The sequence below is a fragment of the Motacilla alba genome, chromosome 6 (genome assembly GCF_015832195.1).
Source record: "Motacilla alba alba isolate MOTALB_02 chromosome 6, Motacilla_alba_V1.0_pri, whole genome shotgun sequence".
Lineage (NCBI taxonomy): Eukaryota > Metazoa > Chordata > Aves > Passeriformes > Motacillidae > Motacilla > Motacilla alba.
Window position 1 is genome coordinate 26,203,262 of NC_052021.1, and position 27,719 is coordinate 26,230,980.

The 27,719-nt window shown below is 38.5% G+C and overlaps 1 protein-coding gene across 1 annotated transcript; it reads left to right on the forward strand.

Moving 5' to 3' along the window:
* On the forward strand, positions 1 to 26,973 carry SMC3 (structural maintenance of chromosomes 3). Its single transcript, XM_038140853.1, has 29 exons — positions 1 to 163; positions 3,800 to 3,875; positions 5,414 to 5,452; positions 6,269 to 6,336; positions 6,693 to 6,764; positions 6,951 to 7,030; positions 7,391 to 7,469; positions 8,824 to 8,941; positions 9,491 to 9,666; positions 10,284 to 10,364; positions 10,626 to 10,790; positions 10,938 to 11,059; positions 11,373 to 11,586; positions 13,160 to 13,263; positions 13,480 to 13,579; positions 14,015 to 14,175; positions 15,420 to 15,561; positions 15,859 to 16,009; positions 17,007 to 17,159; positions 18,070 to 18,221; positions 18,436 to 18,594; positions 19,287 to 19,394; positions 19,782 to 19,890; positions 20,393 to 20,640; positions 20,762 to 20,974; positions 21,680 to 21,871; positions 22,034 to 22,211; positions 22,744 to 22,850; positions 23,162 to 26,973. The coding sequence occupies exons 1-29, from the start codon at positions 149 to 151 to the stop codon at positions 23,231 to 23,233; spliced, it is 3,654 nt and encodes a 1,217-aa protein (XP_037996781.1). The 5' UTR covers positions 1 to 148; the 3' UTR covers positions 23,234 to 26,973.
* The last annotated feature ends 746 nt before the right edge of the window (positions 26,974 to 27,719 follow it).

Sequence of the window (27,719 nt, forward strand, 5' to 3'; positions counted from 1 at the left end):
GAGCGGGCCCTGTGCGGGGAGCGGGGGCGGCTGAGGGGGCGGGAAGCGGCGGCGGAGACCCGCGGTCAAGCCGAGCGCTCGGACCGGAAAGAGACGGCGAGGGCGGGCTGAACGACAGCCTGGCGGGCCTACCCCATCGTCGGCAAACATGTACATCAAGCAGGTGAGCCGGCGGGATTCGCGCCGCCCGCAGTGTGCGGTGCGGCCTGTGCCCGGCCTAGGGGGTTGGCCCAGCCCGCCCCGCTCCGGGGCTGGGGGCTCTGCACCTTCACATCTGCCCGGCCCGCAGCAGGGGACCCGCGGGCTTGCGGCGGGCTCGGAGGCCTTTGCTTCGATCTCTTCTGTCCCGGGGGGCGGATCGAGGTCCAGGCTGAGGGGGCTGCTCCCGGCCCGTCCATGGGTCAGGTCCTACCGCCGGCTGGGCTGGTGGCGCTTTCTCTCCTTCTTTGCTCCCCTTTCATTCATTGCAGGTGTGAAGTGGCGCTGGGATCTCTTTCGTGGACCCGAGACTTGTTCGCGGGGCCCCCTTTGTACGCCAGCCCCGGTGTCCCGGCCGCGGAAGGCTCGTAGCCAAACAAAGGGCTCTGCTCAGCTGTCAGAAGCATCTTTCAGCTGTTCAGGTTGTGGGGTCCCTGCCTTGGGGTGTTGTCTCAGGCCCCCGAGCATGAACCATTTCACCTGTTATGCTTCACCCTTGTCAAACGATCTGTGGCTGGTGCTCAGTTTAAAAGATCCTGGTATACACCTTTTTCAGTTTTTGAGGTCATCATTATATTCCTTCTGCAGTTTCCCTGCAGCTGCTTTAGCAGCAGATTTTTATTCCTGCTTTCGTGTCGCCGCATATATGTGTTCATACAAAGCCTACCAGGATTCTCATTTCCTGGTGGACTCGAAATTGCCCTGTTTCTCACACCCTGCGGGGGTTTTTCTTAAGAAGAATACTTTATTAGCTTTGAAGGTGCATGTTCTGCATTGATACCAGGTTTTCATCTGCTGTTTGGCTGACTGGGCAGTGTTTCAAACGCCTTTTGATCGTACTTTTGTAAATCACTCTTGATTAATCATCATAGATGGGCACATTGCTGTGAAGACTTTGAATAAGAGTTTTTGTTGTCTAGATTTGAATTACTTGGAAGCAGGCAGTAGTGGAGATCTATAGAGTAAGTGCAAATTAACTCAGAACAGGGGAAACGTTTCATTTTGAGGAAAACAAAAAGAAGGAAATTTGGGTGCCCAATAACCCATACTCTTATAGGAGCAATAGAAGAATGTGTGACAATGTGTGGATGTGAGAATAAAAAGGACAAGAATTAATTTGAGTCCATCAGTATCCCCAATTTTGTTGCTTCCCAGAAGTTGTTCCTGGAGTTTGAACATTAAAAATGTTTAAGTCTCAATCTGAGTCGATACAAGGCAATGAAGAAGTCTTGAGGTTTCAGAATGTGTAGGATGGATGAAGTGGTAAACCATCTAGGGGAAAGCTTTGGGGAGAAGGTGATGGCATTCAGAGTCTGCCTGTATCCCCCTCCCGTGGTGCCCCAGTGTGTGCCTGGTAAAAGTTTGTGCTTCTGTAGCAGTATTCCAGAAATAATAACTGGATGGGTTTATCATTCTGTAGAGACTCCCAGGTTCTTATGAGAATGAGGTAAATGAATTATTCCAATCCAGATATTCTTTATCTATTGTGTGAAAAAATGAGAAGTAGCAAGAGCAACTTTTTTGCCCATTTTTTAATTTCTCCCTTCCCCTTGAAATCTAGTGAGTTTGGAACCAGCGCTGTCTCAAAACGTTGGGTTTTTTAAAAAAACCTTTTTTTTGTTAAATATGCTAAATCAAAATGAATGAACATAGCTGCTGTGGCCTAGGGTCAGTGGCAAGACCTGATTGAGATATTCCATTCCTGCCTTTCCTTTGAAAGCTGGCACTGAGCTTGCTGCAGAAGTCTCCATCTGGCAGATGAGGGAGGCTGTTTTCCTAGGGGAGGTCGGGTGTTAGTGTTCCCAGCCACAGGTAGTCTTCAGTCCATACGTTGTCTTAAACTTGCTTTCTGTAGTTCGGACCATTAAATTCTGAAATCCTTGGTTGCTTCCAGTGCCGTGGATCCGAATACACTGCGGGTTGTTAAAGAAAACTGTATGTGGCCTAAGGAGAGGCAGCACAGACACTTGCAGTTCAGAAGGGAAAAGTTTAGGTAGGCAGAGTGTTGAAGGAAGCTGTATTGGAATGCTGTTCCTTTTCCAAAACAGCTTCTGCTTCACTCTGGTGTTTGATGGTCAGGGATTAGTAATTTGCTGCCTACCTGTATTCTTAGCTTCAGATTCCAGTAATGAAATAATTTTGCAAAGAAAATTTGACCAGAAAGCCATAGTGCCTAAGAAGAGAAGGGCTCTTGAGTTCTGACTAAAAGTTAGTTAATGCCTTAAAGTTTTATTTCATTTTGATTTTTATAAATTCCAGTGTTTGATTTGCTATCTGAAATGGCATTTTCATTCAATATTAGTGAGATGTTTTAATCCTTTAGTGCAAACAGGTGATAAGAAGAGTTTTCCACAGCAGTACTTGATAGTGGCCTGTCACATAATGGGAGAAAGACTGAAGATCAAGCTTGGCATGAATAAATATGGGCATTTTCTTCTCCCAGTCTTTTGTCCAGTACTTTTTGTGGGCAGGATTTTTCCCCCACTGTTTGTGGAACAACATGTTCAGAGAAGTAGAAAATGGTGATAGGACCATAGACCTTACAAACAAAAAATCTAAGTAATTTAAGATCTTAAGCTTCAGCACTAATAATATTGAGAAGTATCTTGCAAACTGTTTTTGTGTCTTCTTAAGAAGTAATTTTTAGTGTATTGTAGCTGTCCTAGTGAAACACTGTCAGTTGTTTTAACTGTATCCTGTTTCTGTTGGGAAAAGCTGGGCAAAGAACACAGCTATTCAATGGGAACTGTAGTCCTGTTTCAAGGGTTCTGCTGAGAGATCTGCAGATGTCAGAGCTTCAGGTGGCTGCTGCCTTTGTGTCATACTGAGCAGAGCAAAGCTGCTGTGCTTTCACTGCAGCTTTGATGTGTGGAACAGGTTGCTTGGTGCTGGAGGTTGGATCGGTTTTGTTGCTGTGCAGAGCTGAAGTTTTAGGATATTGTAACTGCCGGGTGTATTGCTAGACCTGGCAAACCTCAAAACACTGCTGAAGTTAAAGAGGTAAAGTTTGATGTGCTGCTTTCAGATGACTGTTTGCTGCATAGCTCTTGAAGTTTTTTGTGTACATTTTTGCCTCTTTAGGCTGTGAATTGGAGCCAAGACAAGCTTGCTTTTTTATGTTTCCCTTTAGATTTTATAGTAAAATGTGACTATTGCATGTGAAATAGGCAGTCTAGTACAGTTTTTGCAGCCTGCAGTGGCACTGCTTGGAGAATTTGCCAATAAAATTCTCACCCTGTAAGTAGATTGCATTATAAAAATTAAAAATAAGTGCTTGTTATACTCAGTTTTCTTTCCTGTATATGATACTTTAGCAAATACTTCTTTTTGTCTAGTTTGTTACAAAAAAACTTCCTGGAACTCTCTTGCTTGCCGTGCTTTGGGCTGCACAAGTACCAGCATCTCTTGCTGGGGAGAAATCTGTCCCTGAATCGATGCTTAGGTGGGGCAAGTTTGATGTAAGTTTCTGATCTCGAGCCAGAAAGTTGAGTGTGTGCTGGAAGGGTAGGCAAACAATAATTGATATAAATATTGTGTCAAACCTTGCAGTAGAAAAGCTTGAAAAGTTATTTTTGTTAAAATAACTCCCTCTTCTCCCCAGGTAATCATTCAGGGCTTTCGAAGCTACAGGGACCAAACCATTGTGGACCCATTCAGCTCTAAACACAATGTCATTGGTAAGTTCTGATACTTGTCTTTTATCACTAGTTAAAATTGCACTTTTATTTTAGATGATATTAATGTTAGTCTCCTTTATAGGTTTTAATATTCTGGTTACGTTTGACGATTATGTTTTCTGTTTTGGAAACTTCTGTACGGGTGTCTGTAATGTACCACAGCGTGTGTTCCACTTACAGCAAACAACTATTAACGTTCAGTTTTGCTGAGTCTTCAGAAACTGAGCGAGGTTCATAAACTCCTTCCTGGGTGCACATCTCTGTATCAGCCAGACCTCCTTTCTAGATTGTGCTTCCAGGAACAGCAGCAGAGAATTTGTATGGGATTCTTACTTTTTTTGGTCTGGGCAAATGTCATCATTTTTATAAATAAACACACCAGCAATTATAAACTCCTGCAGAGAAAGAAGATCATCTTTCTTCCAGTTTTAAAGGATTAATTTCTGGACTGTAGACTGTCAAAAAGTACCATCAAAAGTTTTGAAGTGCAATTTCTTGAATAATTCCTATTTTAATAGCAAGCTGTTGTCCATCATTCTAACACCTCTTCTATTTCTGCCTGTGGATGCCTGGGCCTGCCTTTTTTGTTTGCATTGATTTTAGTGAATGTGCAGCAGCTTTTGAGACTGCTGACCCAACAGCAAGCAGTCAATTTTGGGCATAAAATCTTAGTAGCCAGGATTTAAGTCTGGCACTAGGAAAAAAAACATGCATATGACATGAATAGATGTCTTGCTTAGTTATATTATTTCTGCAGGAGCTAAAACTTTATCCAGGTATTAATGTTTTTATAATACACTAAAAAATCTTTTCACTGAGAGTTTTTTAGCTTTTTTTTTGAAGACTCCATAATAGTTTTTGGAATGAAGTGAGTCTGGATGCTATGTAGGCAGGCAGAGATGAAAAGCCTGGGATGTTCACTGCTGCTGGAAGACAAATGGATTTGAAACTGATCCAGCAGGTGCTGATCCTACAGAGAAGACACTGGGCCTTGCTGAAACACTGCGGTATAAACATTGAGATTATATTGGTGCAGTGCTCTGTTCTTACCTCTTCAGTGTTCTATATAGAGATAGTTCTTACTCCAGTCTTCTCTGATGAACGAGTGGAGTATTACGAGTTAATGTGCTGCATGAAGTTCATACTGAAGTCAACCTGAATGTATAGGCAAGTGGTTTCCTCTGGATAAATGTTCTGGAGCCAGGAGAATTTGATTAAGGTTTACTGTTCTTATCCATCAGATTGTCAGTATAAGAACAAAAAAGATGGCAATAAGTAGGATTGGTTTAACTATTATTCTCATTGTGGAGTAGTTTTGGAGTTTGTAAGTCAAGGTAATGTGTTTGATTGGGCAAAGGGCTGCTGTCTTGTACTCAAGTGATCCATCTACCAAGTTCATCTCATTCCCTGGAGATTTCATTTGGCTGTGTTATATTTGGGTTCTGATCTTGAATATTTTTGTGTAGCATTTAAGTTACGTTGCACTGTTAACCTATGTCAGCTGTAACTTATGTCATACTTTGTGTTTTAATTTTCAGTGGGAAGAAATGGATCTGGGAAAAGCAACTTTTTTTATGGTAAGCATGGATTTCTTGTTAGCTAAGGGATGCTGAAGATATGAGGTTTCTTTGCTTGTTTTTGCTAGAACTTGGTTTAACAAATGATCCTCCTCAATAAGGAGTGGCAGACTGGAGATTACTTGACAGTGATGAAAGGCAGATCTCAATGCACTTGTTAATTACTTAGTCCAGGTTTTTCCCTAGAATTCAGCTTCTCTTACTAAGGGCCTTCTAAGACTTTCAGCTGGCAAATGTATTTACAGGAAGAAACGGATTCTAAAAGTTGCCCTCCATGAAAGATGATTATGATATTTGCAGTTGTTTTAGACATCCTTAGTGGCTAATTGCTACTCAATAGCAGTTTGGCACAGCTTAGACATTCTTTTAATATAAAGGTTATGAGGGGGATTTTGTGAGGTGGGAGCATTAATGAAGGAGCAAAGATGCTAATTAAAGGTGTTAGTAGGGTTTGTGACAGTTGTGTTTATAAATTGTCTGATGCTAAGTATTTTAGCAATATTTTTAGCCTAGCCTGTGTGCTGTGTATATGTAGAAGGAAGCTCATGAATCCCTAATTGTTCAGCATTGTTAATGATTATGCAGTGAACCAGTAATGTGGCAACAATGACTTCCTCAGATAAATCCTGCTGTACAGCAGGTTGAGGGATAAAGATCCAGCAGATTAAGGTTTTTAATGTAGAAATAGTGTAAGATTTAGCAACAGCTGGGTTGTATTATACAACAGTAAACCAGTGTGTTTTGAGTTAATGAAACTGTTGCATGTCTCCCTGAAGGAAAGAATAAATTTTCTGTTTCTTTCCTATTTTATTACAGCAATTCAGTTTGTCCTCAGTGATGAGTTTAGTCATCTTCGCCCAGAGCAGAGACTGGCTTTGTTGCATGTAAGTGAGCGTATATAGCAGCAAAACTAAAGAGTAAGCTAATGCATTTGAATGGTACAACAAAAATGTTAACTTGCTGGGCTGTGGATATTTTAAGCCAATTATTCTGCAAGTAATTTTCTTTGTTTCAGTTGGCAGAAGGGAATTTATTACACAGTAGTACATTATGTTGATAATGCACACCAGTGAATGTGTAGCCAAGATTATCAGAAATAAAAATGTGTGCTGGATCTTATGTAGATGCTCTTGCATCTCTAGTGCTTGAAAGTAAAGGGGAAGTGGGATTGTCAGGGAAAAGAGGAGAAGAATGAGTTCAAAATCTGGCAACTGTCTAACCAGAACATCTCTTCTCTTAGGAAGGTACAGGTCCTCGTGTTATTTCGGCATTTGTGGAGATTATATTTGACAATTCCGACAACAGATTACCGGTAAGTTCAGTCATCTGCTTTGGACAGAGATTATCATTTCAGATTCAAGTGATCTCAGTCTTATGGAAGGCTTCAGCACAGTACCTGCTTTTGAGTCATTTCTTCTAAAAAGTGTCATAAACATTCTGGGTTTGTTACAGCTGCTTGCAGTGGGTTTGTGTACTTACTGGGTTTTGTTCTCTTAAGATTGATAAAGAGGAAGTCTCACTTCGCAGAGTCATTGGAGCCAAGAAGGACCAATATTTCTTAGACAAGAAAATGGTGACGTAGGTACTTCTTTTCCTTGTCTGGATGAGAACAGTAGTATTTCTGTAAAATTCTATAGGCAAACCCAACACTTGCATCCCTAGCATGAAATAATTTATTTCTGTTGTGTAATACTGAGTGCCAGTAGTCTGATAGCTGGAACATCAATCCTTGTGCAATAGACAGCAGACTTTGATATTTACCATTTTTATTCTCTCATTTCATTTTGGAATTAGCCATTTTCAAATAAAGAAGGTTGTTCAAACAGAGCATGCATTGCACACTGTGATATTATGTGATGTATATTGTGATACTTTACTGCATTTTTATAGCTCTCACTTTTACTGTAAGTTTTTAATGGATTCATAATAACATTTCAGGAAAAATGATGTAATGAATCTTCTTGAAAGTGCTGGATTTTCTCGCAGTAATCCCTACTATATTGTCAAACAAGGAAAGGTAAGGTTCTTTTTCACAAAGTAGAAGAATCACTGTCAAGGCTGTCATGTTTCCCAGATGCCAAACTTAGTTCAGTTATTTCAGAAGTAAACCGAAATCTAAATCTACCTCAGTTTGAAATAGTTCTTGTATGTCAATGCTTTTTTGGCAGATAATAATGTTTTAGTACTTTATGTTGATTTAAAAAAAATCATGTCTGTAAGTGTTGATATTTAGCAGAGGATTTTTTGTCATGGTGATCTTTACAATCAGGTTTTTTTTCCATGTACTTAAATACAAAGCAAACTTGATTCCTGTGAAATAGTTCAGTATAAATGCAAAGATCGCTGGGCCTATAGATGAGGCAGCAAAGTAATGGTAGAGAATTTTAAGAGTTTGAAAATACTGTCAATGGAGATTGAGTGGAAAATGCAGAAGTACCAAAAGTGAGCACACATTAGGAAAAGGGCTCATGGCATGGGCTGTCTTAACCGGTCTTCAAGACCCAAGCAGCTTTCTAGAGCTTTCAAAGGACGCCCACCTCTGGAAACAAAGCACAGACTACTTGTAATGGCTCACAGGATGGATCATCAAGGAGACCGGGAACTGTCATCTACAAAGGTTACAGGAAGGCATACTTGGAGAGGAATGCAAGAGGAGAAGACTTGAGGAGTACTTGATGTCAGGAATGCTAACCCATACTACAGTCTGCCAGATTTTTATCAGGATAAATTTTCCTATACAGTTGATTGTGTGCCTTTGAAAGAAACAGCTTGAGCTGGAAAGTCACTCGTAGTGGTGCACGCTACTTAACAGCCAAAATACACAAACTGGTTTTAATATAAGACAAATTAGAAACAGTTACCTTCTTAGAAAAGCATGCAGCCACTGAAATTCTATTGAAAGGAAGGGAGTTTTATGTTGGGTGTAATTGTATGACTGATTTGATGTCATATTAATGAGTGTTTCATGATGTGAATTACTCTAAGATTTATAACCCCTGCATTTTAGTGTGGTTTTATGGAGGCATTTAAACTATTTGATTTAGCACCAGGACTTAAAAGCACAATCTTGAGTTTCTCTAAATACAATTTTGAGTCGTTTATGATTTTTTCAGTGTACATAGTACTTGTATCCTGAGTTTTAACAACAAATGGTAGCATTTGAAAAGCAACAAATTTCATTACAAGCAGAATACTTGCTATCCTGAAGTAGTTGTCTCAAAAGGAAAGCAATGTTGTGTATGCTATGTGTCTGAATCTTCCTGCCAAAACCTCAGGCAAGCAGGCAGAGCAAAAGAGTACAATCTTTGCTCTGTTGTGGTCAGCCATACATCCAGAGCAGGTTATTGAAATCATAGATCTTGAATTTTCAGATCAACCAGATGGCCACAGCTCCTGACTCTCAAAGATTGAAGTTGCTACGAGAAGTAGCTGGTACCAGAGTGTACGATGAACGTAAAGAGGAGAGTATTTCACTAATGAAAGAAACAGGTAAAACTTTAAGAAATTATTGCTTTATGCCACATTAATTCAATTAACTCTAAAACTTCAGGCTCTTTCAGTAAAGCTAGATAGATGTTATTTGTGGTATGTTAAACAATGCAGAGCTTGTCATATTTCTTCCTTGAATTTCCAATATCTCAAAAGGTTTAATAAGTTACTTTCTGTGTGCTTTTAGTAATAAAACCTTTTAGCTAAGCTAATACAGATAAATTTACTGTTCAAAACATATGAGTGATGTCAGCTGGCAGTGATCCAGAAATCAGGATGCCTACTGCTGTGCAAACACTAAAGTTCATGTTGTGCAGTCTGTATCAAGTGTGTGAGCCAAGAGAGTACATGCTTGTGTTGCCTTACATAACAAGTATCAACAGTTCTGCTGTTGAGATGTTTTTTTTGAGAACTTTTGGACATGGGGTGTTTTTGCATTTCATGTATGTTGACAAATTGTGAATCACTGGAGTAGAGTCAGTGGCTGTAAAGATGGGGGATTATATTACAGTGTTTAACTGAATTTCAATCGTGTCATGTTTTCTAAAGAGGGCAAGCGAGAGAAAATCAACGAGTTGTTGAAATACATTGAGGAGCGATTGCATACTCTAGAAGAGGAGAAAGAGGAGCTGGCACAGTACCAGAAATGGGATAAAATGAGGAGAGCATTGGAATACACCATTTATAATCAGGAACTTAATGAAACCCGAGCTAAGCTTGATGAGGTAAAATATCTTGGCTAGTACAAAATGTAATGAGCTCTTGGTTTGTTTTTGCTACCATCTCCTTGTGATCCTTGATAGAATCCTGGCAGTGTTAAGGAAACTTTCCTGTCCAGCCCTCCAGGAGCCACTCTGGCAGTCAGAACTGTTCCACCTGAGCTGGGACTGAAACCCCTTCCTAGCGCAGGTGCCTCGCTTGACTCCCTGCACCACATTCACAGTCAGACTGGGTTTCCCATAGCAGAGTCTCAGATGTCTTGATCCTTAAAATCATTTCATCTTCATGCAATAACTAAATAACAAAGGAAAGTGGGACCCCCAGCAAAGGAAACTGGATTTTTATCCCATCACAGTAGAAGCGTGGGTCTTCTGTTGCTGCTGTGTCTCTGAGTGCCACAGGTTCCCATGCTCTTTGTTTTGCAAAGGGACATTAGTTCTCTTGCCTGTGGCTTCCACCACCCAGAACTTAACTTGCAGCAGTCTGCAGCTGCACACTGAACTACCTGCACTGTATGTACTCCTCAGCATCACTGTTCTTCACTAAATAAATTATTTTCTTTCTGGAACCACTGCTAAAGCAGAATCTGGCTACTTAAGCTATTGGTGATATTTCCATACAGCTTTCTGCTAAACGAGAGACAAGTGGAGAAAAATCGAGGCAGCTGAGAGATGCACAGCAAGATGCTAGAGATAAAATGGAGGTAAAGATACTTTGAAAAGGGCTGACCAGAGGTGTTTTGCTTTGTGGTTTTGGGGATTTTTTGGAGGAGGTGGGGAGGGAGAGGATGAGGGCTGATGGTGTCTATATTAAATTCAGTTGCATGCTTTTATCCTGTTTGGAAACTTGGGGTTTTTCACACATCTAATGTATTGTGATCTACAGAATAATGATCTTGTGAGTTTTGATTAACAGTGAAATGTTCATTCGGTGTTTAAGATACTGCATACTTAAATTTGCATAGGAAATAGAACGGCAAGTTCGAGAACTGAAGACAAAGATTTCTGCAATGAAAGAAGAGAAGGAGCAACTTAGTGCTGAAAGACAGGAGCAGATTAAACAGAGGACTAAATTAGAGCTGAAGGCAAAAGATCTACAGGACGAATTAGCTGGCAACAGTGAGCAAAGGGTACGTAACACCAGTGAAGTCTTAAAATGCCATTGGAACAAGGAAGTGTTCATGTACACTGAAGTTTTGGTTTTAGACTGGAACCTGTCACTATTTTGTAAGGTTTGTTAAATACTAACTTTAAATACTGCTTTGTTTGACTTTCAGAAAAGACTGCTAAAAGAGAGGCAGAAACTTCTTGAGAAAATCGAGGAGAAGCAGAAAGAATTGGCCGAAACAGAGCCAAAATTTAACAGCGTAAAAGAAAAAGAAGAGAGGGGAATTGCTAGGTTTGTGGCATTTTATGCAAATTTTATCAATGCTGTCCATCTGCAGTTAAAAACTTGGAGATGGTCTGTAAAAAGCTTGCTTTATGTTGGTTGGGGTGAAAACAGTACGTGGCAAAATGATTTTCTAAGCTTAACCACTTCTAGTGGATGATTTTATTGTTTATACATGATCCTTTTTGCTAGTGATTTGGTGCTCAGATTTGAAGGCCTGGTATGACACTTCCTGAAAATTCCAATAGTAATTCTTAATGCTTGCTCTTAATAAATTCAAGATTTCTTTATAATACAGCATGTCTTTCCCTTCTCAAAACAGACTTGCACAGGCTACACAAGAAAGAACAGATCTTTATGCAAAGCAAGGTCGAGGGAGCCAGTTTACTTCCAAAGAGGAAAGGGATAAGTGGATAAAGAAAGAACTGAAGTCTTTAGATCAGGCCATCAATGACAAGAAGCGGCAGATTGCAGCTATACACAAGGATTTAGAGGATACAGAGGCAAACAAGGAGAAAAACTTGGAACAGTACAGTGTAAGTCTATAGCTTATTCTCAGTCTTGTTGAGAGAAGGGTTAAATACTCAATCTCGGACAGTCAGACTTCATTGTCTATTTATAAGGGAGATGTGACTTTGTGGTTGGATGTGGTCTTTGAAAAATGCTTTGAAAACATCTACAGATAAACTTGAAACTCCTTTAGCATTGCACTGTCTTCACTCTATTTGTTGGCTTTGCCTTCTGGTGCTTTCCCCAATGTGTTTTGCCTGAGTTATCAGGAATAAGCTTCTATCTGCCTTGCTCTTGTCTACGTTGAACATAGCCATTTCATAGAAAATAATTTGTTACATTCTTATAGATGTCTGTGTTGGTTGTTTTCACTTCTCTCATTTTCCCCAACCAACAGGATCTTTTTGACTATGAAGCAGGCACTGCACCCTTGTACCATGGTTGCAGCTAGTTAGAAGATACATTCCTAGGTGTATTAGAAGATTAATCTTTTACCTGCATAACTTAGATTTTAATTTCCATTCAGAAACGGCTCTTACATTGCAAGTACAGCAAAATAATCCAAAGGTAGCATTCTTGCTTGGAGCTCTAGCTGTGAAAACCCTGCTTTTGTACTGAGAGAACAGACAGTGCCAATGCTGATGGGCTTGCTCTTTGTGTAATATACCTACTGAAATTGAGGGTCAGTCTGACACCGTGTGGGAGTGTAGTTGTACAAAGATGGTGTTCTGCTAAAATACTGCTTGATTGGGACCCGCATTAGCAAACTTGTGCTTCTCTGAGTTGGTGAATGAAGAAAATAGCATTTACCACTGACTGACTGCAATTGTACTGTACAGCTCAATGGTAATTCTGTAGAATTGAAGGGATTGAATTTGTTGTAGATTTTGATTCCTTTCTATAAGCATGTCTCAAGTACGGTTGATTTATGCTTAGGTGAGAAGTTGTATCACTTTGTTATTCTTGGATGGCTGGGATTGAAAGCTTGGAAGGTTAGTTTGGAACGAGCTGGCTGTGTTTTTAGAACACAGTTATTCCTCCTTGTACACATGTAAATACGTAAACACTGCGAGTGCTAGCCCTGAACTGCTTTGAAAATGGCAGGTGTTAAGTGAGCAAAGGGGGAATATCTGTGCATTGGCTTAAACAGCACACTGTTGACAGCAGCTGTCTTGAAAGTCTAGTACTGCTGGAGAGCAGGTTAAGGCTTTTGACTAATAGCAGGTTGACATGGTACACAAGATTAGTTGTACTTATCACAAATGTCATTTCAGAGCATGATTACACAGAAGTTAGATGTATGTTAGTGACTGTTTTGATTCCTGTTCTTGCTGTGACTTACGGGGATCCATTTCACTGTAATGCCCAGAGGCACAGTTGAACTCGGTGCCTGCCTTGCCATCTGTGTGGCACCTAGACCTTGTTACTCCTTCTTTACAAAGCTGTCTTTATTTCTAGTGCTTTTGCAGTTTGTTGTAAGCTGGTTCAAATGTTTGTAGGAATTTTCTGAATTTTTAGTAGTTCAGTATTGAATAAAATAAAGTTTTTTTTTAAAATATAGAGAGCTGTAGTTTCATACTGTTCTTTTCTTTGTATTAGAAACTGGACCAGGATCTTAATGAAGTGAAGGCTCGTGTTGAAGAATTGGACAGAAAATACTATGAAGTGAAAAATAAAAAGGATGAACTACAGAGTGAAAGAAAGTTAGTAATTAATTGAAATATGTCTCAGTCTCACTTAATGTGAAGGACCCCAACTGTGTAGTTGTTAACATGGCATGTAGGTATGTTTTTTAAATGTGGCCATGTATGAACTTCTGCACTTTGCCTTCCCATTAGATTAGCAGTCTTTTAGAAAATAATAGTAAAACATTCAGATTGCATTCACACTTAAAAAATTTTACTGGTTTTGTTCTGTAGTTACCTGTGGAGAGAAGAGAATGCAGAACAACAAGCTCTTGCTGCAAAGAGGGAAGATCTAGAAAAGAAACAGCAGCTTCTCAGAGCAGCAACAGGAAAGGTAACATAACCTCCCTCTTGATAATTCCTTGTGGAATCTCATTCTTAAAGGACAAGTCAGTTTTATCTGACAGATATGATAGTTACTTTTACAATTATGGTCTTTCTGTCATAATTAAGATGGACAAATTATATTCTGGGATGGATTTTTCAAATATTTATAGTCCTAGCACTACTTGAAAATGAGTTTTGTGAGCTCAATGAGGAGACTAGGCAGAAATGGAATATTTTTAAAATTTCCTCTGATATTCTTTTGATTAAAAAAAACCCAAACAAACCTAAATAAGAAACCATCACTTTTCAGTTATCTTCTGTTAGAGATGTAGATTAGTTAACAGGAATTTGGCAAAAAAGGAGGGCACCTGTCACAAAGCTAGGATGAGTATTATGCCCACGCATTTTAACTGCAATACAGTAACCAGCTGTATTTTAACAGGCCATTTTGAATGGTATAGACAGCATAAACAAAGTTTTGGAGCACTTCCGTCGAAAGGGCATAAACCAGCACGTTCTGAATGGCTATCATGGAATCGTGATGAATAACTTTGAATGTGAACCAGCATTCTACACCTGTGTTGAAGTCACTGCAGGGAACAGGTAATTAAGTGTGTGCTATTTAGTGCAGTGTCACAATTTAGTTGTTGTTGCAAGCTTCTGCTGAAATTCTATTCTTTTGAACTTGATGTCTTGCCTTTTTTTTGTCAAACTGCTATTTCTTTGTGAAGGAACTAAGAAGAATTCTGACTATTTAAATTATAATCATTGCTACTCCTGATTTTGTCTAAAAAAACCTTAAACAAAACCAGAGAGAAAAAAAAAACAAAAAAGGCCCCAGACCCACACTCCTGACACTTGCCAGGGGGATTGGTGGTGACACTGGATTATATTGAATAAAATGGACAGCATCTTCCAGTGTGAGAATGCTACAGTGAGCAGGGCTGATAATTCAATAAAAGCAAGAATTATTTCACTTGTGCTAGAAAATCTCATTGTTCAGAATGGTCTCTAAACTGTCAAAAACTGCTGTCTAAAAGTTATCTGAAAAGATGCTGAGTGTTAATGAGTCTGTGTAAAATGTTTTCTAGAAGTAAATGCCTGTTGGGTGATCCACCACTTGCTGCAACATCTAACACTTCAAATTAATTAAGATCATCTTTTTGTGTGATCAGTCCCTGTTCCAACTCATGAGTAGTCATAAAAGGTCTTGTTCTAATGAAGTGTAGATAATGGCATAAGAGCAGGAAAGAGGACAGAGGTGACATGGTCTTGCAAATTGTCACATAGAAATGTTGATGCTACTACAATTGGAATTGCAGTCTCTTCTGAAACTTGTGTCACTGTGAACAGGGGTGTCTCTTCCAAGCTCTTCACAGTTCTCTCTGAATCCTGTGTCCCATAGTTTGGAAAATGCTGTAACAAGCAGCCATAATTCAACTTGCAAAGGCAAAATCACTTATTTCAGTCCCTCATAGTGCACAGGGAAATGAGGTGTCTGTGTGTGGTGTATGGAGGCAGCAGAGGCAAACTTTGGAGATCCATGCAGGGAGCGGGGCTGAATGTTGTGTGATGGAAATGCAGGACAGGTGTGGACACAGTGGCACTGTACACATACTGAGCTGCTCCTGGCGGGACAGTGGAATGTGAAGTTGTTGCCTAATCCTATTTTAACCAAAGTGAAAAGAGTATCCACTTGCTTTTTCTAAGGCATGGAATTGGAAATGCAATGCAACTTTATAGTGATGTGTTATGTAATGATAGCTGCATGAATACTGTCTGTATACAAATACATTTGTCCTTTTAGCATAGTAAAGTTTTGCCTATTTGTTTGGCTTGTTAAACAGGTTATTTTATCACATTGTGGATTCTGATGAAGTCAGTACAAAGATCCTTATGGAATTCAACAAAATGAACCTTCCTGGAGAAGTTACTTTCCTCCCTCTGAACAAGCTGGATGTTAGAGATACTGCTTATCCTGAGACTAATGTGAGTTAGAATTACTGTTGAACTTACCTTTGCTTCATAACTACAAAGCCTCATGTTTTGAACTGTGTACGTTGCTTATTGCCCACCACTTGCTTTTCTGTCTGCAGTTAAATGCTTCTTCAAATGTATACTTCTGAACATAAAAAACTATGCTTAGAAAAACTTTTTTCTACAAGGTATCTACTCTTTATTAACTGCACTTTACAAGTCAAAGAGCAATACTAACAAGTAGAGTTTTATTGTGACCTGATACTCAAGAATTACTTTAATTGCTGATTTGTAATTCTCTCACTTTAGGATGCTATTCCTATGATCAGTAAACTGAGATACAATCCAAGATTTGATAAAGCTTTCAAACATGTTTTTGGGAAGACTTTAATTTGTCGTAGCATGGAAGTGTCTACCCAGCTGGCCAGAGCTTTCACAATGGATTGTATCACTCTGGAAGGTAAATACTGCAATTTTTTATAGGTTATTTATTGCAAAAAGAGGATTCCTGGCAACATGGGGGTCTTTAAACATGGTCTGTTCAGTGCTGTTGAAATAAGATTATTAAAAATAATAGTGTACTTGACTGAGGTGTATGTACAAGGTTGCACTTGGTTAAGTACAGTGCTTAAAAGTACAGGATTTCTTGACAAGGTATGGAATTTTATTATGCTCTAAATTTTAGTAGCAATGTTTCTCCATCCTGAGAATTACAAAGCAGATTAGGTTTGCATTCATCCAGGTTTTTTATCCAATTTAACAGGTGTTTGTTTTCCTTGTTTATGGTGTTTTCCCCAAGCTCAAACCAGTGTTTAGGGTGTGAATGAATGGCCTTAATTCCTTATAAAGGCAATGTGAATTCTTCTGTGCAACAGATATATTTACATCTTATCTTCTCTGAAATAATCTATTTTTTTTTTGTTAATTGCCTGTATTAAAGAGGGCAGATTCCCTGCAGGCTTATTGTTGTCTCTTTATGTCTTAAAGTCAATCTGAAAAAATTCCTAAGGGTGTCTGAAGAAGAAATTACTCATTTTTCAGTATCAGCATACTCTATAAGCCACAGATGCTGCTAATTACTTCATCTCTTTATTTACTCATAGACTTGAGATTTTTTTCAAACTGGTAGTGCTAGGCATTTGCATTTTCCCCTTAATATAAGTATTTTTTTCCTTCAGGCTACATGTTTTCAGAAGTTAATTAAAACCAACAAAAAAAATAAGCCAATGCTTAAAGGAGATCCTAGCCATGATGATCTTGAGAAAGGAAATAGCGCTTAAATTGAATATAGAAATAAACATTCCCTAATTACTGGAAACATACGTGAGACCTTCAGTGTTTTTGTAGCTTAGTTGAAATGTTCTGGTTAACCTGCTAAGTTGTGCTGTGGAGTCTGTGCTGGACTTTATGGCAAGCGTGTAGTGAGCATTTTACATCTCATTCTGTTCTGCTCTTAGGTGATCAAGTCAGCCATCGAGGTGCTTTGACTGGAGGTTATTATGACACCAGGAAGTCTCGACTTGAATTGCAAAAAGATGTTAGAAAAGCAGAAGAGGAACTTGGTGAACTCGAAGCAAAGCTCAATGAAAACTTACGTAGAAACATTGAAAATATCCTTTTGTTGTTAATGGGGAAGGTTGTGTGATGACAAAGCTTTTCTTTTGTGGACACAGTAATAGGTGGAAAACAGGAGACTGACTTGTTACATATTATCTGTGGCATTTGTTTTGACTGTTTTGTGTGCAGCCTGGTTCTTTGTGTTACTGTATTTGATATTGTTCTTTAAAGCTTAGAGGTGAGGTTAAACCCTAGATTATGAGGCTTTCTATTCCTTTTAGAGTCTGTTGTAGTAACTGCCATAACCAGATATTCTTGTTATCTGTGTTAATCTTCACTGCTTCTTCTGACTCAGGCTATATTTTTAGTACTTGTCTCCTGAGTTGTTGTGTTACATAGTCCACTTATGCTGTGGAGGGAGGTGGGACAGCATTGTGTTGTAATAAGCTCTGAGTTGCTTGACAGTTTGGTCTTTCCAGTCTATTTGCACTGTGTCCTTTTGAGATCCAGTATCTACAATGCAGGGGTAAGGGAGGTTTATACGCTTTTCTTGTACATCACCCTGGTTATTGTGTCCTTCAAACTGAACTTCTTTGCTTTTGACTTGCATCAGTGCATTAGAGACATCTGTTCTGTATTTTCTAAGATCTGAACTTTCCTTGTTTGTTCAAATGTATCCCGATGGTCTTCCGAATATCATGTAGTAAAATAAGCAAGGAAATCTTCAATTAGCTTAGTTCCTGGTATTGATAAGTTACTTGATAAGTTGATAAGCTGCTCAAGCTATTTTTGTTGATGATTCTTGATTTTTCCTCTACAAGTGATCATTATGGTATGGTGGAATTTTGATTTGTTTCCTATTTTGATGAAAGATTAATATGTCAAATAGAAAAAAAATGAAAGTACTAGTAGGAATAAAATTATTTTTAAAACAAGGACAGAATTTTCCTTAGCCCACAGTATGGATTAATAATGAGATTGACCAGCTAATGAACCAAATGCAGCAAATTGAAACACAGCAGAGAAAATTCAAAGCCTCTCGAGACAGTATTTTGTCAGAGATGAAAATGCTGAAGGAGAAAAGGCAGCAGTCTGAAAAGACATTTATGCCTAAGGTTGGTATGGAGATATTAAAAGCTGTTGCTTGGTTTATTTTAATTGTTTCATTAATGTTACTGATAAACTTGCATTCCCTTCTGGTTACCGTCATAATATGAAATATGAAAAGATAACTAGAGATATGTCACAAACATATGTTGGTATGAACAGGTGAAATTCATATAAATCCAGGGATTGCTTTGAGGAGTGATTCTGTCTATTTGTCCACAGCAACGTAGCTTGCAGAGCCTGGAGGCAAGTTTACATGCCATGGAGTCAACTAGAGAATCGTTAAAGGCAGAACTGGGCACAGATTTGTTGTCTCAGCTCAGTCTTGAAGATCAGAAACGTGTGGATGCTCTTAATGATGAAATTCGACAACTACAGCAAGTAAGGAAATGAAAATATCTTGCCACTAAATGTGGTTCCTTTCTAAGCAATAAACTTTTGTCCTTTTGTATGAAAAATCACTTATGAATATAGTGTCAGTAAATTAGGGCTTCATCAGTAGTAGGTAGGTGTGTTTAAAGTTCTGTCATTTGCAAAGGGTATTTGCAAGCTTTTCTCGAACACTAGGTGAATTTTGCCAGTTGACTGTGTGAGAATTAAGGCTATTTGTGTTGGAATCATCATAATTTTCTTGCTCTTGCTATTGACTTTCCAACAGTAAATACAAATAGATATCATGTGAAGGGAGGATGCACAGTATGAGAAAGGTAAGTTTCTATATGTGGGTGGTAGGTGAGACAAAGCTAAGCTTTTGATTGACACACATGTTGCTGGAAAAATACTGCTTCTTAATGTGCTCTCTGAAGCATTTCTGGGTTTAAGAATTGGGTTCAGATACAAATTAAGATTAATAAACTCACTGTTCTGTACACTTGACTTTTACACATGACACCTCTTGTTTTTTTTCTGTCAGTTAAAATTAGAGGAACAGTCCAGAGAATGGTGAGATTTTAATACACAGAATTGTGTGGAGAGGGGTTTTTTGTTGTTGTTGTATTAATTTCTTTTCTATAACAAGGTAAAAATAGTCCTAGTCAGATAAGGCAACTACTATACTTCTCTACTTTCTTCAGGAAAACAGACAGCTTTTGAATGAGAGGATTAAATTAGAAGGCATTATCACAAGAGTTGAAACATACCTCAATGAGAATCTGAGAAAACGCTTGGACCAAGTGGAACAAGTAAGGATTTTCTTTTAAATGTACTTTTGCAGTCTGGGTTTGGTTTATTTCTAAGGCTAACACATATAAATTATAAATACTTATTTGTTACACTCATTATCTGTGGTGGGGTTTCCTCCCATATGTAGAAACTAAGTATTCATTTGAATTTCAGCAAGTTTTTGACAAAAACTACTGTGAATACACAGCCTGTGTTTCAATAGGACTATAGTAATGACAGATCTGTTTGAAAATCTAACTATTCTCTTAAAACATCACAAAAATACTGAATAGTATATGTATGTAATAGTTATATGTAGCTATACGTAGAGTAGCAGAAGATAGCTTGTTTGTCTGGCTTATGTTCCCATTCATGCTGAAGCCTGGTGGCATTTATTTATCCCATAGGAACTGAATGAGCTTCGAGAAACAGAAGGTGGCACAGTTCTTACTGCCACAACATCAGAACTTGAGGCTATCAACAAACGAGTGAAGGATACACTGGCACGGTCAGATGGTTGGTAACATGATGTTTTGGAAAAAAAACTCTCCAGGGTTTTGAAAGTTCACACATACCGTATTTGATTCAGAAATAGACCACAATGTAATTAACTTGTGTTGGTGGTAATGGGCTTCCAACTTGAGGGTGTGGTACTTGTAAGGCAACTGTCCTACAGCAAGATCTTGTATAATTGTTCCTGAATTTTGTCTAGCCCGTTTAAAACTCAGCTGCTGTCAAATAAGCTATCAGATCTGTTTGGCTTGAAACTTTGCTTCTCTTTCTAGACTTGAACAATATGACTGTAGTACATTTGTGTGGGGTTTTTTTAAGCCATATACTCATGGGGAAGAAAAGAGGGATTTTCAGCCTTCTGCCTGAACTTTAGCCTTCTGTTTCTTATTAGATCTTCTTTAGTTTATCTTTTTGTTTCATAAATACTTTATTGGATAATTGCTGATCTTATAGAGGCGTGTAAAACTTACAGCTTTGGGTTTTGTACTCTTGCTCAATATTGCAGATCTGGATAACTCTATTGACAAAACAGAAGCAGGAATTAAAGAACTTCAGAAGAGCATGGAACGCTGGAAGAACATGGAAAAGGAGCATATGGATGCTATTAACCATGATACAAAAGAACTTGAAAAAATGACAAACAGGCAAGGCATGCTCCTCAAGAAGAAAGAGGAATGCATGAAGAAAATACGAGAGTTGGGTTCACTTCCACAGGAGGCTTTTGAAAAGTATCAGACTCTAAGTTTAAAGCAGGTAAATAGTGTGCTTGGTTTCAGGTTTTATGACCTGAAACATTAGTGTCACCTGCATGTTGAGTGTCAAGTGTGGCTAGAATTGCAAGTCACTTTGATGTGTTGATGTTTTCCGTTTACAGTTATTCCGCAAGCTGGAGCAGTGCAATACTGAACTGAAGAAATACAGTCACGTTAATAAAAAAGCTTTAGATCAGTTTGTGAATTTCTCAGAGCAGAAGGAAAAATTGATAAAAAGACAAGAGGAACTGGACAGGGGCTACAAATCCATCATGGAGCTGATGAACGTCCTTGAGCTCAGGAAATATGAGGCTATTCAGCTGACTTTCAAACAGGTAACAAAATAGGAACAATTATAAAGGCACTGGTGCTGAAATCAATCAAGTTGTCCCATGGTGTTGCAGCAATATGAGAAGAAGAGGATGCTGAATAAATCTGTACTAAGAGAAGGCAGTGTCACATAACTTAAGGCTTGTGGGTTTTTTAGATACTGAAAAGTAAATAAGGCTACCATTTTCAGTATGTGCCCATCTCCAATACAACTCTAGGTTTGCTTTAAACTTCTTAAATATTTCCTCTCAAGTGAGTTCCTATATGCTTATGTACAACCCTTTCTGGGAACTGTAGCAAAAAACTGCACCAAATCCCTTCTCCAGATTTAGTGAAAGTAATTCTAATGTTAACAAAGAATCTTAATTACAAAATGTGGGAATTTTTCTCTTTAAAGGTTTTTTGTTTAACTGAAGGTTACTAAGTAAATCTTATTTTTGCTACAGGTCTATGTTTTAATTGTACCATTTTCTTGAAAAAAAAATTTGAAAATTCTCACACTATAAAAACAGTGGTTTTGACTCTTGTTTTGAGCCAAGCTTTGTACAGCATACATTTCTCACTTCTGCTTAAGAACATGAATCTTTTTTAAAGCAGATACTTTCGGTGTTCATGCAAAAGCACTTGTCTGCATTTGATTTCACTCTGTAAAAATGAGTAGGTTTCACTTTGTTGAAATGAGTAGGTAAAAATGACTGTTTCTTTTTCAGGTGTCAAAAAATTTCAGTGAAGTATTCCAAAAGTTAGTACCTGGTGGCAAGGCCACATTGGTGATGAAGAAAGGAGATGTGGAGGGCAGTCAGTCCCAGGATGAAGGTGAAGGCAGTACTGAGAGCGAAAGGGGATCTGGATCTCAGAGCAGTGTTCCATCTGTAGATCAGTTCACTGGAGTTGGCATAAGGGTAAAGAAAAATATTTGGTTTTTAGTCCCTTGAATGTTTCTTTGGGTTATCTTTTAATTATGATTTTAAAAGGCAGCATTTAGTTGATCCTGTTTGTTTAATAGCAAGTGATGCTGTGGTTTAGTGTTTTGAAATCATCTTGCTGTTGCATTGTTTTCTTAGGTATCATTCACAGGAAAGCAGGGTGAAATGAGAGAAATGCAGCAACTTTCAGGTGGACAGAAATCTTTAGTGGCCCTGGCCCTAATATTTGCCATCCAGAAATGTGATCCTGCTCCATTTTACTTGTTTGATGAAATCGACCAAGCCTTAGATGCCCAGCATAGAAAAGCTGTGTCAGGTACTTGTCTGCCTTTTATAATCTTCATTGTGGTTGAAGGTGATAGTTAGTCTTCTTGTCCCTGATGTTTAAGAAGAAAGCTTTTGATCATAAAAACACATTTTTGAGAAGCCCAGTGTGTGTTTGGGGAAGTTCTCATGAACTTGATTTTAGGTCAAAGCTCTGTTCTGTTACTGCATCTGAAAGGTCTCCTTACTGCACGTCAGTGTGTTGGAAAACAGTCCTGTTTTGAAGTCTGTTTTAATTTTTAAAATTAATAGAAAAGTGCTTACGCTGTTTTCATCACAGAAGTTTAATATCATACTAGCTTTGCTGAGTGGCTGGACTTGTCAGAGCTCATACTGGAAGTAATGAGAATACTTGTATGTATTGTCTGGGAAATAAAACTGGTATAGATACTTCCTTGAGTTATGGGGTTTTTGCTTCATTAACCAAAACCTCATTTTGAATAAGGCAAAGAGTTTGCTATTTTTGTCTGTCTCACTTTATTGAAAATACTACATTAAAAAAGAATTTGTGTGTTCTTTTTTAGATATGATTATGGAACTAGCTGAACATGCTCAGTTTATTACAACAACTTTTAGGCCGGAACTGCTTGAGTCAGCTGACAAGTTCTATGGTGTAAAATTCAGAAACAAGGTAAGTAGTATGATAGGCTTCTCAGTAAACACCATAATTAAGATAAGTTGCACATTTGAGACTTAGTAAGAATTCAGAGTAAATCAGACTCACTTCAGCTGATTCAAATTTCTCTTTGTGATACAGTCTTCTATAAAATGTTCTCTCGTTCTTGAAAGAGAATTTAAATACCTGCAAATGTCCCAAATGACATTCTTTAAAGGGGTTATAAATTGATCATAGACCTGTTGCTGAGTCCTGGAGCCTTCAGAAATGTCTGTCTTATTCTGCAGGAGGTACTGTAATAACAGAATGAATCTTTGTTCCACCAGGTCAGTCATATTGATGTGATCACAGCAGAAATGGCCAAAGACTTCGTAGAAGATGACACCACGCATGGTTGAAGGAACTTGTAATTACTGCTTATTTGGAAGATGTGTATAGTGCTATGTTTATGCCAGGGACCTGTACATTTAAAAGATGAAGTATTTAGTCCTTGTTTAAAATAGTTTTTGAACACACATTTTAACCAAGACCCCAGAAGGCTTAGTTTCAAATGAGCTTGAGTATCCATTTTGTCTCTGTTGCTGTATTTTATAAGATAATTGTTAATGTTACCTTTATACAAACCTGTAGTTTGGAAATTTTATTCTCTTCCTTCAAATCTTTTGTAAAGTGTTTGTTGCTGTTTTAAAGCTTTTCAGAAAGTGCTAGCTATTTCTTCTTAAGTATAGTTTTATCATTTATATTGCCTCACACTTTTTTTTTAATGGCTTCAATTAAAATGGTTGGTTTTATGGCTGTAACTTGTATATATTAAGTTTTTGGGCTATATTGTCTTTCTGAAGAGGAATCCACTGAGATGGAGTAAACACTTCAGTCATATTGAAGTGGCATATTTCAGGATATGAGACAAAGCAATTCTCCCAAGCCACTCTTCTTATTTCCCCTCTTCTGCACATTACCAGTGCCAGAAAAAAACTGCCCCAAATCTATGCTTGTCCAAATCTGTAGTGTTCTGGTTATTGAACTGAAAAAAGGTAAGTATCAGAGAATCCTGAAAAGTCTGAAAACACCCTAGAACTGTGTCAAAACAAATCACAGCCCCTTCTTTTCCTGCACACTGTCCCGTGTAAAAAACCCTCCATTACCTCCCATTACAAGACCAGCATAACTTGAGCCAAGTGACAGTCCCCAGTCAAAAAGTGAAATAGTTTCCTGTTGTCTACGGTTTTGGCAAAGGGATATTGAATAGTTTGATGTGTTCTCCTGGAACACTTAAGGGTTTACCACAAACCATGAATTTTGTGGGTAGCAAAGCAGTTGTAAAAAGAGAATGGTAAAATAGTACACCTATAAAAACATAATAACCTTAAAGAATAGCTTATGTGACTTTCAGTAGTACAGTGAGAAACAGTGAATTTGTATGTTGCATTTATTCTGTGTAGGGCATGTTCAACAAAGCAGAGGAATAGAGCTCTCTGATAGGTTTTGATCTGCACACACTGTTGCTCCCCACTGAGAACTTCAGGAAGTGCAGGAAAGGAGAGCATGAACTGATGGCTGGACTCAGGAGTGCTTATCCTTGCATCACAAGGTAGGGTGAGAGAAGAGTACTGAAGCTGATATGGAGCAACTTCCCCAGGCAGTGATAGACATGTGGGAAATTCCTATTTGCAGTAAATCTTAAACCCGGAGGATGTTGTGACATAAAGCTTTCTATAGTTCCAGGGACTCAATAACTGCAGAGAAGACTCCTCTCGGTGAAGAGAGAAGTATAAAAGGTGAAACAAAGTGTCCCAAATGCCCCCAAAATTTCTAGCATGGAAAGAGTCTATATTTGAGAACCCTGAAGAATCTGAAATTTGTCCTCTTCACACAGAGCTCTCAATATGCACGTTAGGCTGGCTGCTGCAGACCAGATTGTTCCTGAATTACTCAAAGCCAGTGAGTTCAGAGAAGGACCCAAAGAATGTGGCCAGAGGTTAACACCTCAGGTTACTGATTTGGTGTTGTTTGGTCCCGTGTGTGTAAGGACACACTTGATGTGTCTAATCCATGACCCCCAGATACATAACTTGCTGTAGTAGTAGCAGGCTCTGCTCTCAGCTAACTGATTCGGCTTGCTAGTGCTAGGATATCAGCACAACAGTTGTTTGAATTTTGGAAGAGAGAAGTAGTTCACATGCCATGAAGCTAATTACTGTGCTTATTAAGAAGTGTCGTACTAAATCCATCTAAGACTGATCATGAATTTTATCACATAATCTCATTAAAGTGGAAGTAGATTAGAGCAAGGGGTTTTGTTGCGGTAATGTTGGGTTTTTTTCTACAATGCTCAGCCTAGAGAAGCCTAAATACAGCTGAGTAACTTGAACAATTTCAGCTGTGTTAGGAGATCTCTGGGTTGAGCGGAACATTAAATTGGGTTAACAAGCACAGTAGGAAAATGGGTAACCAGCAAGGTGGTGGAAACAACACTATGTGGGTAACAGTGCAGAGGAAGAGCAGGCCTTTAGCTATCATTCAGTTTCTCATCTGCTAAAGAATAAGGTTTGAAATACTTGTACAAAATTTGTGAGATTTATCAAGATTTTCAGGATCCCTCTTCAAGGTAAGTTTGGAGGGAGGTGGTGGTTGTTTTTTATTTTTTTAAGTGCTGCTAAACTTCATTCTGTCCTTCAAAAGGCATTTTTAGAGAGGCTACTTTCTAAGTTGGCGCTTTGCTGCCTTGTGAGTATACTCCTTCCCACGTGCTCCTTTTTAATGCTGTGATGTCTCTGTTTTGTAGCCAGTGTGAAAAAACATGAGGTCACCAGTTGTTTCATCTGGTGTACTGAGTGTGTTGTAGTAAAATTGGTACATATGGGACTGGAATGGGAAAGGCTGAAATAACAGCACCTCCTTGAGATGTCTGAGTAAAGCCTCTAAAGTGCTGTGAATGCCCTGCAGTGAGCTTGGGTTGCTAAATTAGAAGCTACAGTTAGAATTAAAGAGGGCCTCAAACAGGGATGGAGTCAGGCAGATTATGCAGCAAAATCCATGTCAGCTCACTGTATTGAAAAATTATTTGCATAGGAGAGAATGGCATGAAAGTAGGAAAAGTAGAACCTCATTTGTTGCTGAATTTTTTTAGGAAAGTTCTTATACAAAGTTGAAGGTATTGTTGTGAAAAAAATACCAGTACTTATAACCTAAAGGAGGTTTTCTTTTCCCCTGGACTGTTGTTAAAGTCAGGAGCAGCAGAGAAGTTTTCCTTGCTGTTTGCTTCAGATTGCTATGGAATGCAGTGATTGGAGTAACGTTTCCAAGGTGGATGATCCTGTGTTCTCTTTGTGATGGTTCATATCTGCTCCATACAACATCAGAATTTATAAGATGCCTTTTCAGTATGTCAGTGCTTTAAATTTCCTAGAGTTTTAAAAATAAGCTTTTTTGAGAGTTACTGCCTCCCTGAGTTTCTTCCGTGTCCTGTTTTTTCCACCTGTAATTTTTAAGGCAGAATTCAGTGAAACTACACACTTGCTTTTAAACGTAGGACATCTCAGGAATTGTAGATATCCAGAGTGCCACTAGTTTCACCAATATAGGTGTTCAGTTGTTCTTTTTCTTAATTATCAATATGTGAAACTTAACACCTAAGTCACTGATCACTTCTAATATCTTAGGATAGTTTTCATCTCTAGCAAACATTCTTCAAGTACTTTGTAAGATTAACACCTTTGAGGTTCATATTTTTAAGCTTATCTAAATGTTACAATATGTAGTTTGTAACTTTGAGCAGGAGATGGAGCCAAACTGGACTAAATGCAAAATGGAAGTTTGCTTTATTGTTAAAGTTGAGGGTTAAATCATAGCTTTCCTATGAGGATTTTTGGAGTTCCAGAGACTCTTACAGTTGTTGTGAGGATTCTGAACAAATTGAGAAATATTAGTTATAGATAGTTTTACATGGACATGAATGTAAGTAAAAGGAAATAATTCAGCTTTTGCTTTTAAATTTTATAAAAGCCTTTAACATTTTAATAATTTGCTAAAATGTCCTTATTGGGTAGAACTTCGCCAATCTAGAAAAAAGTATATATAAATTTATGTAAAAATAAACATTGTTCAAATAAAAATTGGAAAGAATATCACAAAGGTACATGATTCTGGTTTCTCTATGAGACATTACTAATAATTTTTTCTAGTGAATGAGATCCTTGTTCTCTTCATGCTGATGAGTTTGTGGGTGTGGGAGGTGATGATTCCCAAGGCACCGATGATCAGAGGGGGTGGGCTGCTCCTGGTAAAGTTCTTCTGTCAAATTCGAGGTATGAAATGAGTTACCCTGACTGCTGAAGTCAGTAACTGCTGGGATCTTCTCACCTGCTCCTATTTGAGTGTATTTTTCCATAGGCACACAAGAGCATAGCCAAAGAACAGCTGCTCTGTGCTTGGAGCACCAGGTTCTGATGGATAACAGTTCTTCATCTGGGGGGAAATAGTTGTTGACTTTGCAAGCTGAGAGTCTTCACTGATCTTTATTTCCAGCATCTGCTTGCTTTCTTCCTTGGACACAGTGGATGCTTTTACAGTCTCACTAATAGCCAATAAAAGTATTCCCAGTAACAAGATGAAAATATTTTTTCACATGTGTGCTAAAGTTCACTTCACCAGTGATAGCATTTTAACTTCCAGGAGGGTAATAAAAGAGGGGGTTTGGTTTTACAGAAAAGCAAATATGTTGCCACTTCCTTCAAGTGCAATTATAAATGTATTTGGGGACTATTTTAGTTGGAGGTATTTCTCACCTCAGTCCTGGCATTGCATCCCTCTTCTCCCTCTTACAGTCTACTGAAGTGTAGAGGGAAGCCAAATTAGGCTGAGATCCTTATTTCTAGTTACTCT